General features: G+C 50.2%; 1 protein-coding gene across 1 annotated transcript; it reads left to right on the top strand.

The window, feature by feature from the left end:
• Positions 1–12,109: 12,109 nt before the first annotated feature.
• On the top strand, positions 12,110–15,572 carry IL12A (interleukin 12A). Its single transcript, XM_075157707.1, has 5 exons — positions 12,110–12,355; positions 13,654–13,761; positions 13,865–13,906; positions 14,010–14,114; positions 15,020–15,572. The coding sequence occupies exons 1-5, from the start codon at positions 12,110–12,112 to the stop codon at positions 15,185–15,187; spliced, it is 669 nt and encodes a 222-aa protein (XP_075013808.1). The 3' UTR covers positions 15,188–15,572.
• Positions 15,573–16,054: the final 482 nt, after the last annotated feature.

Raw genomic sequence — 16,054 nt, 5'->3', positions numbered from 1 at the left:
GCCGGGCAGCGTCCCTGAGCAGGGAGCTGCGCCTGCCCCGGCTTCTGCGGAAAGGTGCTGGGAGGGGTTAGGTTGGAGAGCCCTCGCCTGCAGACCAGGGACGATGTAAACTCCTCTTATTTTGCTTTTTTTGAATCTATGCAGAAAAAAATAAATATATTGGGGGTGTTAGTTTCCCTGTAGCTCTCGGTTGGCTTGGTGCTGTTGCCTGCACGTGGGGAGACCTGCTGGGTTTTGTATTTCTGCTCTATAAAATGCCATGTTTGCCGTGCTCTGAGGCCAAAACGGTCCCCGCAGGGCGCGGAGCTGCTGCCTCCATCAGAAGCGGCTGTGCGGGTATCGGCAAGGATACCGCTGGATTTAAAGCACGAACAGCAAAAGCCCCAAGTACAAAAAGTTTGCTCTCAGCTTTAAAAAAAAAAACAGAAAAAAAAAAGCAAGAAAGCCCCCGGGTGCTCGCGGGGAACCCCATGCCCTCCGCAGCCACCCCCGGCATGGGTCCAGGGCCCAGCCTGTGGGGCACCGGGGTGAGGCAGCCGGGTCGGGCTGGAGTTTCGTTCCTGCTAAGTGCCTTTAACTTGCTGAAGAGAACTAGTTATTCCGGTCACCTACCACTGGTTTTCCCCCTTACAGCCTTAGGGGATTGGGGTTTTTTTTTAAGAAAAAGCGTGTTTCTGGGTAACTGCATCTCCTTGGCTCTGCGTCCCGTGTACCGAGGTGTCGTGCTGGTGTGTATGATGGCAATGCTGTGGAATTAATGGATTAAATGACATTTTTAAAAGAGAAAGGTGTTGCGTGGTTTCTGAGCTGCTGCCCTGTCACAGGCAATATGTATTTTGTCACCTATTTCTTTCTGGGTATTGGTCCCGCTTTCTGAGTCTCCTGTATCCCTCTGGGTGGGTTTTTGGTTCCCCCTCCCCTTGTCCCCACCAAACATAAACCATCTCGCATGGGATGCCGAACTTTGCAGTGTTTTCCTTCAGCAGGCTGCCCGCAGCTTGGTGTGCAATGGGAAAAGTACCTCCCGAGCCTAGAAGTCACCAAAAATACCTGATGCAGGCAGCAAAAACACCTACCCGCCCTGCACGCGCCCGGGGCCATGGGGCTGGGGGTCCCGCAAGCCCCCCGCATCGCCCAGCCTCCCTCCATGCACCACTGCACTTGGCTGTAGCTAATTCTGTATATCCACGGGGAATAGCTGCTCCTCACAGCACGGGATTTTTGGGAGCCCCATCCTTGGGGAAAATTTGGGGCTTTTGTTCTGCCTTGTTTTTTTTTTTTTCTTTTTTCTTGTTGAGGTTTTTCTTCCATGAAGGGGGCATTTACGCGGTTCCACTTGGGACTCCCAGTATCAATACTGCAACCCTGGAGCCGAATTCCCCGAAGGAGACTCAAAGGGCTCGGTCAGAAGGTTGCTTTGGGGGGGGTGAGCTCAGCAGGGACAGTAATAAGCAGCTTCTGTTATGACAGCGGCCGCTGCTCCACCCCGGGGACCGGGATTCGGTGTCCCACCGTCGGGTGCCTGAAGCAGCCCCATGCCCGGTGCCCCTCGCCCATGATTGTGGGGGAAAAAAATAATTGTTCATTTGGAGAAAACATTCACATGGCTAAAAAGGCGAAGGAAAGCGCAGGGGTATGTTGGACGGGCTGGGGCAGGCAAATGTCCGCCAGCGTTAGCTGCTCCTGCCGTGATGCTGCCTCCAGAGACCAGTGGGCCTCCAGCAAACACGTATATAATCCATAGCATGGGGGGGGGGAATAAAAGGCGGCTGCAGAGCTGTGATAAATGGCTGCAAATGTGCGTTGTCTCCCCTGGCTGGCATCGCCGGCTGGGGCCGGGGGAGCAGGATTTCACCATGTGTGTGAAATCTGTAGCTCCACGGGCAGGGTGCACCGCCGGGGTCTGGGCAGGGCTGCCGAAACCGCGGGGTGCTGCCAGGCTCACACATCACCCACGGCGGGTCCTCACCCAGCGGAGAGCCGGGCACTGCCGTGCCTTACCGGCTACCAGGGCAAGGGACAGGCACAGAACTCTCTGTAGCTCGGAAACAATTTTGGAGCCTGTTTTTTTTTTTAGCTGTTGCAACTTTTTTTTTTTTTTTTTTTTTGCATGCTGCCTGAACGGCTGGGCAGGAAAGGCCCTGCTCCTCGGGGTGCTGTGTCCTGCCCCTGTCGTGCTGCCCTCCAACACCCCTTTCCTCAGCTAATCCCAGCCACCCAGGGGAAATTCTGCTTGCTTTTCCTTTTCTTCATTTTTTAAGTTTGTCTCTTGGTCCTAAACTCACCTGTGCTTGAAAAGTATGAAAAGTTGCGTTAAAAAAGAAAAAAAGAAAAAAAAAATCATTCTGATGTCTGAGATAACATCCCACTGACATTGGGAACGGAGACTTCATGAGCTTTATGAGCCAGATGCTTCCTCTCAAACAAACTTTGCGGCTTGGGTTCCCCTTTTATCTTTTCCTCCCTTTTTTTGTGACCCCACCAGCAGCTCCCTGCGCACGGGCCATGCCGCACATCACCTCACCGGGACGCGGGTACCGCCACCGACTGTGCGCTCGTAAAACCACGGAGCACACACACAGCCTTTTACTTTTCTGATTTCATCCTTCAAAGGACAAGCACTAACGAACTTACGAGAATTAAGTCATGTGCGGAGTCAGACGAGAAGGGTTGGGGTGGTGGGACACAACCCCGTGCTGCCTGCAAGGTCCCTGCTCCCAGCCCGCTTGAGGACGTTCCCCGCTGCTTTGCACCGCTGCCGGGGAAGGCGATTAGCACGAAGGAGCAGGTTTTTACCTCTTTAGAGCAAACCCGTCCTGGCACAGCCCCGAGGGAGGCTCAGCTTTGCAGAGGGCATCCCCAAGAAAAAGCCATCGGGGCTTACGGTCCGCACTCGCTTCCCTGCAGAAGCCTACGCCCGCTCCCGGGGAGTTTCTCTTCCTTCTTATTGTAAAGCAAAGCGAAACCCATGTGCGCGGGATGCTTTGTCCTCCGCCCGCTGCCCCAGAGGTGACCGGGGACATCCTGCACCGGGCAGGGCCACCGGCAGCAAAGCCACGGGGTGCTTTGCCAGCAAGCACCAAGCCTTGTGCTAAAGCAGCTTTCCCTGGACACACTCGGTAGGATTAGACCTTCCCTCTTCACTTGTATCAACCGCCAGCTCCTTCTTAGCGGTAAAATATTATTTAAAACTTTTCAAGTCTCTTGACTGTGGGGGGAAAAAAGGATCTATGCAAAATAAATGATCCCAGTTCTCGGTGGTGCAAAAGGCTCTGACCCATCACAGCCTCTTCTAGTTCACGGCTTTTAGTGTTTGATGCCAAATTGGGATGCCGGCTCTGTTGCTGATGGAGCGATTGCCATGAAAGACTGGCAGCAGAGCCTGGCCACCACGCTGGTCGTTGCCGTACCCACCTACCCCTCCGCTTCCTAACGGCAGCACGGTTGGGGAAGAAACATGCCTTCAAAAGAAAAGTGAAATAGCTACAGCTGTATGAAAAAAGGGAATTGCAGGGTTTCACGTGGATCTCCCGAGCCGACAGCCTGCGGGCAGCAGCCGTTTCCAGGCAGCCGGCTCCGCACTCCTCCACTGCCCGGCAGCGAAACTGCCGGCAGCGCCGGGGGAGGGGGAATTTTCCCAGGTGTTGGCCTCGGCCCACCCCGGAGGTAGGGACCCCTGGGCAGGAGCTCGTTTGGAAAACTCCCAGCGGACGCTCAGGGAGTTTTGCCGGAGTAACCAGCACCCACGGCTGCAAAGGACCGACCCCCCCAAAGCAAGAATAAGAGCTGACAAGGGGCTCTGCAGCTCCAAAACCACCCAGAGATCTATTTTTGGGAGCGGGGAAGGGATCCACACCACTGCGTCGGACCCCTCGTCCTGCACCTTCCCGCTGCCTTGGAACATGAGGTCTGGGGAGAAAAGGGACACCGGCCCCCAGGTCCGTGCGCAGGTCAAGAGCCTGCAGCAGGTGTTTTGGGTTGGAAGACGTGACTCGAGGTTGTGCAATCATTTGGGGTGCCTTTCAGCCCCCCATCACGCCAGCAGCCTGCAGCTTAGCGCAGCCCACTTGGAAACGGGTTGGGTCTCCTGCAAAGCCCTTGCGGGGCCAGCAGCTGGACGTAGCCATGAGCTACTCCCCGACGGGGAGTCTGCTCCTCCGAGCAATCACGCGGGCTTCGGGAAAAGAACTGGAAATAGCTTACATATAATTATACAGCTTCACACAGTTTGAATGTGATGTTTCTTTCATGCTCTAATCAAACCAGATCCAGAAATTTCCATTTTGATCATTGTAAAATTAAAACAAAATTTTGTTACAGCTACGTTAAAAAATAATTTCACAAATTGCATCTCTGAAGTCTCTGGTGTGACCCATATTTTTGCCCATTGACCACGTGCAGTCAGCGGAGCCGTGGCCGCAGCCCAGCCTCACAGGCAGCACGTACGCTGCCAGGGGGTCCGAGCGTGCAAAGGCAGACGCTGGACTCGGTCCCGTCAGCTTTCCTTTGCCGATGCTGAAGCATGCAGCCAGATGTGAAGTGAGCCAGTAACCCCCCGCAGAGCCCCTCATTCACACCCAGTGGAAGCCAGCTAAAGGAAACCAGTGCCCAGGCCCTGCAGGGCTTCACTCACCAGCCCGGGTGACCCCAGACCCACGGCGGATTAAAGCTGTGCTGGGAGAGGTGCGCATCCCAACTGGTGGCAGTTAAATAAAAAAGCTTTTTCGGTGATGGCTTTCACACGGCATTTGTTAGGATTCAAACCTCTCTAATGCTTCCCAGTCTTTCCATACGGGCAGGGCAAAACTTCCCTGCGCACCTGAGGAGCTGCCACCCGATGCCTTTGAACCCCTGACTCACCCGCTTTTGCAATCCTTCCCCTTTCGTTTCTGAGGATGAGGCAAGCTATAATTTGAAATTGGAGCAGCTGCTGCAAATATCTTTAATGTTCTCATTCGCGACGATTTTGAGAGCCAAAGGCTGCTTTGCCCACGAGGTGGTCATCCCCACGGATTCCGCAAATGGAGCAAGCAAGTTTGAGGTAGCAAGCAAATAGTTGTGGTAGCAAGCAAATATTTGTGGTTGCAAATATTTCCAGCTGAAAGCTGGAAGTCAAATGGCACTTGCTCACACGTGTAATCCGTACTTTACTCACACTCTACTCACACATGTAATCCTCACTCCTGCAAGCACATCGGCTGCTCCGGTCCCTCCTAGTGACCATTGCAGGGTCCGGGATGTCCCTGCCCATCCCTCCAGCACATGCTGCCTGCACCTGGCAGATAAAATACTGCCCTGTGATGCCCCAAGTGATGGGTTTTGCCCATGGAGAGACATTATTTTCTTCTAATAATTGCTTTAGCGGAAAGGACTGGTCACTTTCCCACCTTTCCCACAAAGCCGAGGGGCTATAATCTCCTTTTGGTGAGGGCTTCATTTCACTGAGACTGCATTTTTTTTTTTTTTTAATGCTCACCAAGGTATAAAAAAAAAATCAAATATGTCCCTGTATAGAAACTATCTGCCAGGGGAGCGCTCGACCCGGAGGAGGAGCGGCGTGGGGAGCCAGCGATGCTCCCTCCCGCCCGTACAGCACATCGCAGACTGCTTCGCCCCGGCGCAAAATCCTGGGCAGAGGATTCCCCAGGGGGCCGGGTGCTCGAATAACCCCTACCAAATACGTGTTCTTGGGACTGGAGCTCGGTTCCCTCTTTCATCGGGGAACGCTCTAACCGTGAGTCATGCCAGCAGCTCTCTGGGTATCCCCACGCACTCGAGACTCTGACTTGTGCCTCTCAGTAAGTATTCTCGGGTATTGAATCATCAGCTGGCTCAGCACTGAAAGCATGAATGCTTCTTCAGGATGGGGTGAAGGGTTGAATCCATCACTAATGTGGTTCAGACAATCACGTTGCATCAAAGAAATGCAAAAAAAATGCTGCGCTGATGCATCTCCTGGTCAACCAACACCAACGCTCCCGGTTTTTTCCCGGGTGCATCACCACTGCCAGGTGAAATGGCAAATACAAAACCAGCAAGAAGAAAGCAAAACCACAGTCACCCCTTTCTCCCATCACAGCCATCCTCCTGCCTGCCCATCGGGTCAGAGCCACAGCATCTGAACCCCCGAGAGCTTTTGCACCCCCAGGCAGGAGGGAAAAGGGACGGATGAAAGAATAATAAAAAAGCACCTGGAGATGAGAAATGCTGCAGTGGGTGGAAACAGAAAGCGAGAGCAAAAGAGGGACCGTCGAAAGTGCTGCGCTCAGCAGCGGCCAGCGCTCCCTCCCCGCACATGAAACCACAGGCGCCACTGGCACCAGTCACATTACTCACCCGGGTGTTTTCAGGGCTGGGGGGGCAGAGAAGACAAGGAGGCAAAGGAGGATCCCATGGGGGTCCTGCGATCCCGGGGTGATGGGCAGGAGAGGCACCACTGCTCCGTGCTCTGATGGAGGGACCAGGGGACCGACGCGGTGCCCCAGCCCTCGGCACCCACCCCTCCACCGCAGCACCATCCAGACCCGTGAAGATCCTCACAGAAGCTTTTAATTTCTCTTAATGTCATAACACTTCAAAACAAAACCCACAGGGTTGATGGAGAGTTTTACCCACATCACCAACGCTGTTTCTGTGGGTAAGGGTTCCTGGATCCTGCCCACATCTTTTATTTTCTGTAAAGCACTGCGAGCTAAGCGTGGCAATCCCTTAGAGTGACAATGCTGAGGTGGGTGCTGACGTTCCCTTAATAGAAAGCTTTGCAGTTAACCTTGCGTAAACACAGCCAGTTGATGATGGGGAAAAAAATCAGTTCCTAGATCCAACTGAAAAAGCCGCTGAAAAAAATTCGGGATAAAAAACCATAACTCTTGTCTTATCTCAGGCATACATTGATTAAAAAAACCCCTTCATTTCCCCCCATGCTCTAGGATGCTCTTCAAACAATCCTCCCATTTCAGCATGAGAAGTTACCTGTCCAAAACGTAACTGTTCAAAATACCTGTGTGGTTTTTATGGAGCTACGGCACCCATCCAGCGGTCACCACCAGCTCCATCCCTTTCCTGGAAAAGGCTGTACCCTGCCGTGGAGCCTGCAAAAAACACCCAAATTTGGGGGTCCCCAGTCCCGCTGGCCACCTAAGGACACAAAGCTGCCAACGTCCAGAAACCTGCCGTGAAGAGCAGCGATGCTGGAGTGCACGGCAGGGTCACGGGGGAACGGCACGGACCCCGGCGGTGGCTGGAAGAGAGAAGAGCCAAGAGATGCAACCCAGGATCTTACGGGTTTCAGCGCGCTGGCTGCGGGTTCAGGAAAGCACTTTGACTCAGAAATAACATTTAACTATGACTTCAGCTTTCAAATCAATGAAACTTCAGCACATGCTTACGGTTACGTATTTCAGGGGATTCCTCAATGAATAAGCGCCAACAGCCAAAAAAACACCAGGCAAGTTTCAAGTCTTTGCTTTCCCATTTTATGGAGCCATCGGTTCCCAACATAAATCAGAAGCAACGCTTCTGTCAGTGAGGCTATTTTGGCGAGATATCTGATCCCGGATCTTCTGAAAATATTATCCAGGAGCAAGAAAATGATCCATGATCAATCCTATGTATGTTCTGAGAGCAGTAAATAGTATAAAAACTAGTTTTATTTACTGAAGCATCCAGAAATCTCATTCCACACATTTTGCCGTTCTTTTTATGTAGCAACTATCTACAACTATCTACAATTAACAGCCTAGATACGATTATCTGCAATTGTCAGCCTAGCTGTGATAGAATCATACTCCAGCTTCAGTTTATATATATGTATAAAATTATTGCATAATTATATATAATTATAATTACGGGGAATAGGACTCTCCTACAAATAACCCATCTCTTCCCGTTGAAGATGTGTTACAAGTTGCTACATGACCTTCACGAAGGGTTTGGAATTCACGTAATTTGACAGGTTAGAGGAGAAGTAACCCCGCACAACCGGCGACCCGGTTAGGAAATATCCCCCACCACCCATTTCACCGCAGCACACAGCTGACGATGGAGAGGACGGCGTGTGATGTTCATGGCTCTCCATACCTAGCTTACTCCGAAAGCAAGGTGGTCTTCATTTAGCTTGGACTTTGAGAGCAACCATGAAGACAAAAATTAGATTGCTGTTCGTAAGAGGGGAGAGAAGGCAAGCCAAGACTGAAACAAAAGGCTAGCACCGCAGTGCCCTGTGGTGCATGCATTTCCAGGAACCTCCCAGTTTTTTAGAACAATGTGGCTGGAGAAGACCCTATTTCTCATCACTCACGTACACAGTCCTCAAAATTAAACTGAACTGAGGGGTTTGGGGGTTTGGGTTTTTTCGAATTGGGTTTCTTTATTATTATTGTTTTTCCTTTCTTTTTCAAATAGGATTTTTAAGTATTGCTTTGGTTGAGTGCAGCGTAGCCAAGAACAGAGTTTCATCCAGTTTTGACTACAATAATGTTACAGTTTTATAGCTAGACCCAGAATGGTTCTTATTTTGCTCTGGAGGTTAATTTCAGCAAGAGCAATTTATGGTTGAAATAAAGGCAGTGGAATTACATTTTCTCATGTAAAATCATACATCTTCTAACAGTTTTAATAGACTATGGTATGCAATTACTGCACTGTATCTCTAAATGCGTAAAGATATATCCCTATCTTTGTGGCTTTAATAACACCTTCATAATCCTTCATTTGCCTGATGAGATGGGTACCTGAGATCAAGACACAAAATGCAATAAGAAGGACATGGATTTTTCAATTGCAAAAGAACTTGCTTTTCACTTTTGGATGCTGCTGACGTCGAAAATATTATTATGTCTAACTCCCCAAAGTAATATTAACGTATGTAGTCACTAAGGAACATCAAAGCCCAGCCCCCAGATCTACAATTATTCCCATTTTGCAGCTAAGGCAGAAAGACTGTGAGTGCCTGGGACCGGACCAGCCCGGGGACTGCAGCACCAGCCCCGATGCCGAGGTGCGTGGCTTCCCTCTCCTCCGGGCTGGCCACGGGACCGTGCTCGCCCTGAGCAAAGCAGAGAGACACAGAGCTGCCCAAAGAGCGGACCGTGCACAGTAATTATCGAGGTGCTTCATTCAGACTCAGGACTGGTCAAATATAGGATGCTTTGAGATGAAGGAGGCAGACGGATGAGGCTAGGAATGAAAAACAGATACAACATTTGCCCAAAATAAATGGGCAAATAAACCTTATCACCTCATTCTAGGACCGAGCAGTTAGTATCTTATGCACCGCTTTGAGACAGATCTCAGTAAAAAGTGCCTTACACGGGGGTGCTCGCGCATTCAGTCCACGACCAAAACACAATTGCAGTCGGGCAGAGAATGCAGATATGGTACAAATTGGGCAAAAGGAGCAGAAACCGGCCAGGCTCAACTCACCACCCATCCAAACTAGCACAACCACCACGTTAACATCGTGTTCAGCATCTGCCGCGGGGACTCTCACCACAATACCTGTGGGATTGCTGCTCGGGGGGGATTGGGGTCTGCAGAGCCTGATCACAAGTGCTGGAGCTTTGGCAGGTCTCTGGATTTATCTCCTCTGATCCTGCAGTAGGTGTACAAGGATCCTCAGCAGCCCGGCATGGCAAGGACTTCAGTTTCAGATGCTATCAGGAAAATAAATGAGAGGTGACAATGGTATTATCATTCGGGCATGGTTCTTTATAGATAATTGAGAAAAACCTTCATATTTGTAAAACAGCAAATGTAGCAACATTCAATTATTTCTTCTTCTACCAGGAAAAAATTCACTCACCAGTATTAGGATATATTCCATTTTATCAGCAAATTAAACCCACCCCGTGTTTCAGTAATACATTACCTAACCGTTGGGCTAAGGGAGCACTGACCAAGAATGCGTTTCTGCTTTGGAAACACCTTTGCAACAACAGGACATTCCTTGCAAATTATCTGTGAGCTATGTATCATAAGAGAGAGAAATTACATGAAGAAAGGAAAACGTAGCTCAAGGTTTTCATAAGACGGAATCAGAAGTGTCCTACTTGCGTGGCTGTCCTACTTGCGTAGCCTGTATTTTTCAGTCCCCCACGGCGGGGGGCTGCTGGGGGCCCTTTGGAGGTGAGGTCCTCTGGGAAGGTGCTCTTGCCATCCCAGCCAGCTTTCAGCAGCACATATTGGACACCCTCTAGTCCCAGTTTTTCCCCCCACCTCACTCCTCGGGTCACAAAGAAATCACTCTGGGAGCTGGGACTCAGCAGCAGGAAGGAAAGTCCTCTCTCCTGGCCCATGAGACCATTGAGAAGAGGCACCTCCGCGCACAGCTTCCCCGGAGATAATTGCTCTGTGCACAATGCCCATTCAATAGCAGCTGCATTCAGAGGCCTCTGAAGGTATTTGAGCTAGATATTCCTTCTTTCGGACAAAGAACCCTAACTAATATCCCAGCACATGCCTAAGTGCGGCACAGGAATGCCGTGAACAAGAAGCTGTTGTCCAAATTGTGTGTCAGTGGCCCACCGGAAGAGAAACCTCATGCCCTGCTGCTGAGGGCAACGCTATGACTGAGCATTGGGCAAAGAAACCTGGAAAGCCGAACTGATGCCTTTTCAAGAACACGCATGCAAGCATATTCCGAAGGTCTCTTTCACTTCTGTGTCAGAAAAAATAAAATCTCCTACACAAGATTAAAACCACAGCCCACAGCCTAATGACTGCAGAAATGGAAAACACACAGTGAAATTGGAAAATTATGCAGAGCTGGTATTCTAGCAAAGTAAGTCTCTAGACACACCACAACCTTCTTATGGGAAACAAGATGTCAATTAAAATAAAAAGAATCTGAAAATGCAATATAAAACTCTTGATTCATCCTGCTCCCTTCCAAGTCGATAGCAAAACTCCCATTGACTTCATGGCAGACCCGACAAATAGAAAAGTTTTCTACAGCCTTTCAGCCAGGCTAAGAATGGCCACGTGCAATATGAACTAATACTGAAATATTTGGCCATTATACCAAGTATATCATCAAAAAACAAGTTTCCAGGCAGGTTTTCATGACTATGCATTAATGACATCTCATCATTATAGCTTTTAATAATAAAGAATGGAAATGGAAAAGCTTATCTATGTGCCATACACATACACTGTATCAGAACTAGTGTGGCCAGCAGGAGCAGGGAGGTGACCGTGCCCCTGTACTGGGCACTGGTGAGGCCGCACCTCGAATACTGTGTTCAGTTTTGGGCCCCTCACCACAAGAAGGACAGGGAGGTGCTGGAGCATGTCCAGAGAAGGGCAACGAAGCTGGTGAAGGGCCTGGAGCACAAGTCTGATGGGGAGCGGCTGAGGGAACTGGGGGTGTTCAGCCTGGAGAAGAGGAGGCTGAGGGGAGACCTCATCACACTCTACAACTACCTGAAGGGAGGTTGTAGCGAGGTGGGGGTTGGTCTCTTCTCCCAAGTAACAGCGATGGGACGAGAGGAAATGGCCTCAAGTTGCGCCAAGGGAGGTTTAAATTGGACATTAGGAAAAATTTCTTCACAGAAAGAGTGGTCAGGCCTTGGAACAGGCTGCCCAGGGAAGTGGTGGAGTCCCCATCCCTGGAGGTATTTACAAGACGTGTGGATGAGGCCCTTAGGGACATGGTGTAGTGGGCATGGGGGGGTTGGGTTGACGGTTGGACTCGATGATCTTAGAGGTCTTTTCCAACCTTAATGATTCTATGATTCTGTGATTTTACTTGAAGTAATTCTGATTTTTCTACGCTGCACGCTGCGTGCAAAGGGAATAGTCCCAAATAAAGGACTTCCAGCCTCCACGGGTGCCCAGATCTGCCCCGCAGCATCTTCAGCCGGGCTCAGGCGCCGGCAGCGATCCCGGGAGCTGGAGCTCCGGGCCTCCCCCCGCCCCGGGCCGCTGTGCCGGGATTCCCGGCGGGCGACGGGAATTCTCGGGATGAGTGATAGCTGCCCCCCGGCCCGGCCCCGCGCTCCCCCAGCCGCTGCTGAAAAGGAAAGGAGAAGAGGGGGAACTCCCGCTCCCGCAGCCCCTATAAGAGCCGCCGCGGCCCCGCCGCTCCCGGTACCGTTCCCTGGGCAGCGGCATGGGGCAGCGCGGCGGCACCGGCGGCGCGGGCAGCAGCGGGCAGGCAGCGCCGCGTAGCGCCGCGGTCCGGCGGTGCAGGCAGCGGGCAGGGCCCTGGGCGCTGCTGCCCGCGCTCTGCCTGGCGCTGGCCCTGCCGCCCCCCGCCCGGGCGCTGCCGCCGCCCCCCCGCCACCGCCTCGCCGACGGGCTGAGCCGCTCCCGGGAGCTGCTGGCGGCCGCCAACGCATCGCTCCACCGGTTGAAGGTCCGCGGGGGGCCGGGCGGGCAACGGGGCGGGGGGGCGAGGGGACATGGGCAGGCGGTGATGGGGCAGTGAGGGTACCCAGGAGGGAGGTGATGGGGCAGTGAAGGTACCCAGGAGAGCAGTGATGGGGCAGTGAGGGTACCCGGGTGGGAGGTGACGGTACCCAGGCGGGTGGTGATGGGGCAGTGAGGGTACCCAGGTGGGAGGTGACGGTACCCAGGAGGGTGGTGATGGGACAGTGAGGGTACCCAGGTAGAAAGTAACGGTACCCAGGAGGGCAGTGATGGGGCAGTGAGGGTACCCGGGTGGGAGGTGATGATACCCAGGAGGGCATGATGGGGCAGTGAGGGTACCCAGGTAGAAGGTAACGGTACCCGGGAGGGCAGTGATGGGGCAGTGGGGGTACCCAGGAGGGCGGTGGTGGGGCAGTGATGGCACCCCGGCGGGTGGATGCTCTGTAGACTCCCTTTAAGACTCCATACCTGGTCTTTGCTTTCATGCCTCCCCTGACCAACCCCTGAGGATGGGGATTTGCTCAGGTGTTTTTCGCAGCCCTTATTCACTGCAGCCCTGCAGAAACACACACACCGTTAGCAGTGCCAGCAACGCATCAACAGTGGATTTGAGTGCCCTCAGTTTTGAATACGCTCTTTCTGTAAGGCCCCTGCAGAGCTGGCTCAGGAAATACTTGCTCCTGACTCTGTCGTTATATTTGCATGTTGTTGCTGGTGTCGTTGGTTTAGTGCTGTAGCAACTTTCCACACCAAAGCCCCCTGGCAGTAGTGCCAAGGGGAATTTTTTTTTGTTAAAATTCCCCGCTATTGTTGCAAGCTTCATCTCAGAGAGCCACAAAACCCCCCACCACTAACGAGGTGCATTGTTCCCACAGTTGCAGTGGGTCAGTGAGTGCTGTTAAATGTCTGTGCAGATGGTATTTTTCACTTTCTAAGAGATACTTCACATTTGAAACTATAGCGACATAAAGTTCTCAATAGATTCAATGTCTGAGAGAATAATTTAAAGTAATGGAGGCAGTGCAATTCGCAACAACATATAAAACAAATCTGTGCAAAGCCCGAGTTTATTCCCATCAAATAGAACCGCCACATGCATTTCAGTCTCTTAGTCTATTTGCTAGCTTTCGTATTTAACCTTAGTCCTCACACAGCCTCGTTCCTAGGATTCAGCTAAGTGCAGACAGCTGCAATGCATCGCTTACAATGATGTGTATTTACATATATATATACAGTACCGTGAGGCTGAGTCAATGACCCTTTTTTATTCCCTTTTTAACACAGGAGCTTGGCACGCTGGGATTTGAATGTACCCTTGAAGAGGTGGATCTTGAAGATATCACTGAGAATCAAATCAACACGATAAAAGCTTGCACATCTGAGGCTTCAGGGGTAAAAAAAATATATCGAGTTTCAGCATCATATTTTCACAGAACAGCTGTATAATTCACACTTCCACAAAATCACCATGTCTCATTTCTTCTTTAATTTGCAGACTGGAAACTGTCCAGCACTGGAAAGATCTACTTTTGATACGGTAAATTGCAAGTTTCCCAAAAGAACCCCTTCTTTTGCTTGTTGTATGTTTAAAACATTTAACAACAGATTCCTGCGTTTCCTAATAATTCTGACTTTTGCAGAGTAAATGCCTGCAGGGCATCTACGAGGATCTGAATGCCTACAGGGCAGAGCTGAAGAACTTCAATGATCAAAAGGTGCTGGCAACTATTGATGAAATGATGAAAGTAAGTATTTCTGTCTCCTTCCTTTCGACTATTTCTGTCTTAAACCAGAGTTTTTAATCCAGTGTGCTCCATTCTGTAGTCGTCAAATAGTGACCTTCCTTTAATCTGGTAATTTAAAAAATTGTCTGTTACTGTTTTTCCTAGAAGGGACTTGATTCTTATAAATTATGTGTCTTACTTCATATTTTTGCCTTGCCGATGTGGTCAACATGTCAGGACTCGGATGCGTGGTTCCTTAGCAGCCCTCCTTCTTTCACACTGCTCCGCTCTCGCGAGGAGATGGGGTGCAGGATTTTCTGCCAGTTCCTCAGAGAATGCAAAAATAGAGTAAAAGGATACAGCGACATCGCTCTATTTCTCATCTAAATACTGAAATATGATACACCTGGTATACTGAATATGACATAGGATGTGTGAATTTTGATAAATATTATTAACGAGTACAGGGAATAGATGTTAAAAGCTTGTCTATTTAACAAAAGCTACTTAAAAAAAAAGTTAACTGCCTTTGTATTGACACAGCATCTCCCAATAGCCTGGAGATTCTGGCCACGGGCAGATGAGCCCAGTCTAAGGGGTCGCTAGACAAAGCTGGCTGTAGGCTTATTGTTAAAAAAGCATCTTTACTCCTGGGCAGAAAGAGCCTTTGTGCATGAACGGACATTTTTGTCTCAAGGAAAGTACAGCTGCGCATCCTAAGTCTATTAATTGTATCATTAAATATTTCAAATTTTACCCTACATCTACTAATTGTATCATTAAATATTTCAAATTTTTCATTTACGAGAATACATTCTTATTTCTAAGCTTTGCCATTTACCACCCAGGGGGTGAAAAATCTACAGAGGTGTGTGTTTCAGCCGCTCTCGGTGATGATAGCCTGTAATGCCCCTACCTCTCCCCAGGCCCTGCAGAGCAGCAGCAGGAGCGTGCCGCAGCCGCCGGCGGGCGCGGGGCTGACCTCCTTCAAGGAGAGGATGAGGCTCTGCAGCATCCTTCACGCCTTCCGAATCCGCACGGTCACCATCAACAGGATGATGAACTACCTGGCCTCTCCGGAGAGCTCGCTGTAAGCACCCCGCGCTCCAGCACTTTGGGAATAAATTTGACCTAAGGATGTTTTGGAGAAAAAATGGTAGGGTCAATATCCTGCAAGGTGGTTGGCGGCTTTTTAGGAACCAAGAGCATAATATTTCACAGAGTTTCTTATAGATCACGTTTTAGCCAACTGCTGCCAGTGCCTTTTAAGCCATCACGTTAAACTTCTAGGTTTCTAGAAAATAAGCTACACCGTAGTACCAAAATGTTCTCAAAGCACCGAACACTCAACTGTAATTTGTCCTGTTTTATTTATTCAGCTGTAATTTTCAGAAATTGAAACATATTTATAATAACCAACTTATTTATGATGATATCCCTTATTTATTCTATTTATTGCCTAATAAAATGGAAGTTTGCATAAAAAATGTGGTGGCTTTTTTTTTTTCTCTTCCTTGAGATAGAGCATGAATACTTTTAAAATGCTTTCAATATTGCTGGCATGTAAAGGTATACCATAGTAACATTCAGCACCGGTATCATGTTTTAAAATCCTGTTTCCGTCTTGGTACTTACATCAGGTGTGTTTCTTGTGGATTTTCTCTCCGACTGAGCACTCACAGCAACCCACTCGACTTCATCCTCATTTACAGTGATTTTCCAGCCAGTTCCATAGTTTCCAGGGTGAAAATGTGGTCCCACCAAAACCAATGGCTGAATGGTTTCGGTGAGGCAGGGATTTATGCATAGCTTTGAAGGCCAGGAGGGATGCCGGGATGATTATCTTCCCGATTCCTGCCCGCAGCGTGTAAGCCAGCCAGAGGACGGCGTCCGTCCCCTCCTCGGCAGATCCCCCCTCGGCCGAGCAGTGACTTCGGCCGCGTCCCAGCCAGCTCCCACGC

This window comes from Calonectris borealis, chromosome 9 (genome assembly GCF_964195595.1).
Source record: "Calonectris borealis chromosome 9, bCalBor7.hap1.2, whole genome shotgun sequence".
Lineage (NCBI taxonomy): Eukaryota > Metazoa > Chordata > Aves > Procellariiformes > Procellariidae > Calonectris > Calonectris borealis.
This window is presented reverse-complemented; position numbering and strand designations above follow the sequence as displayed.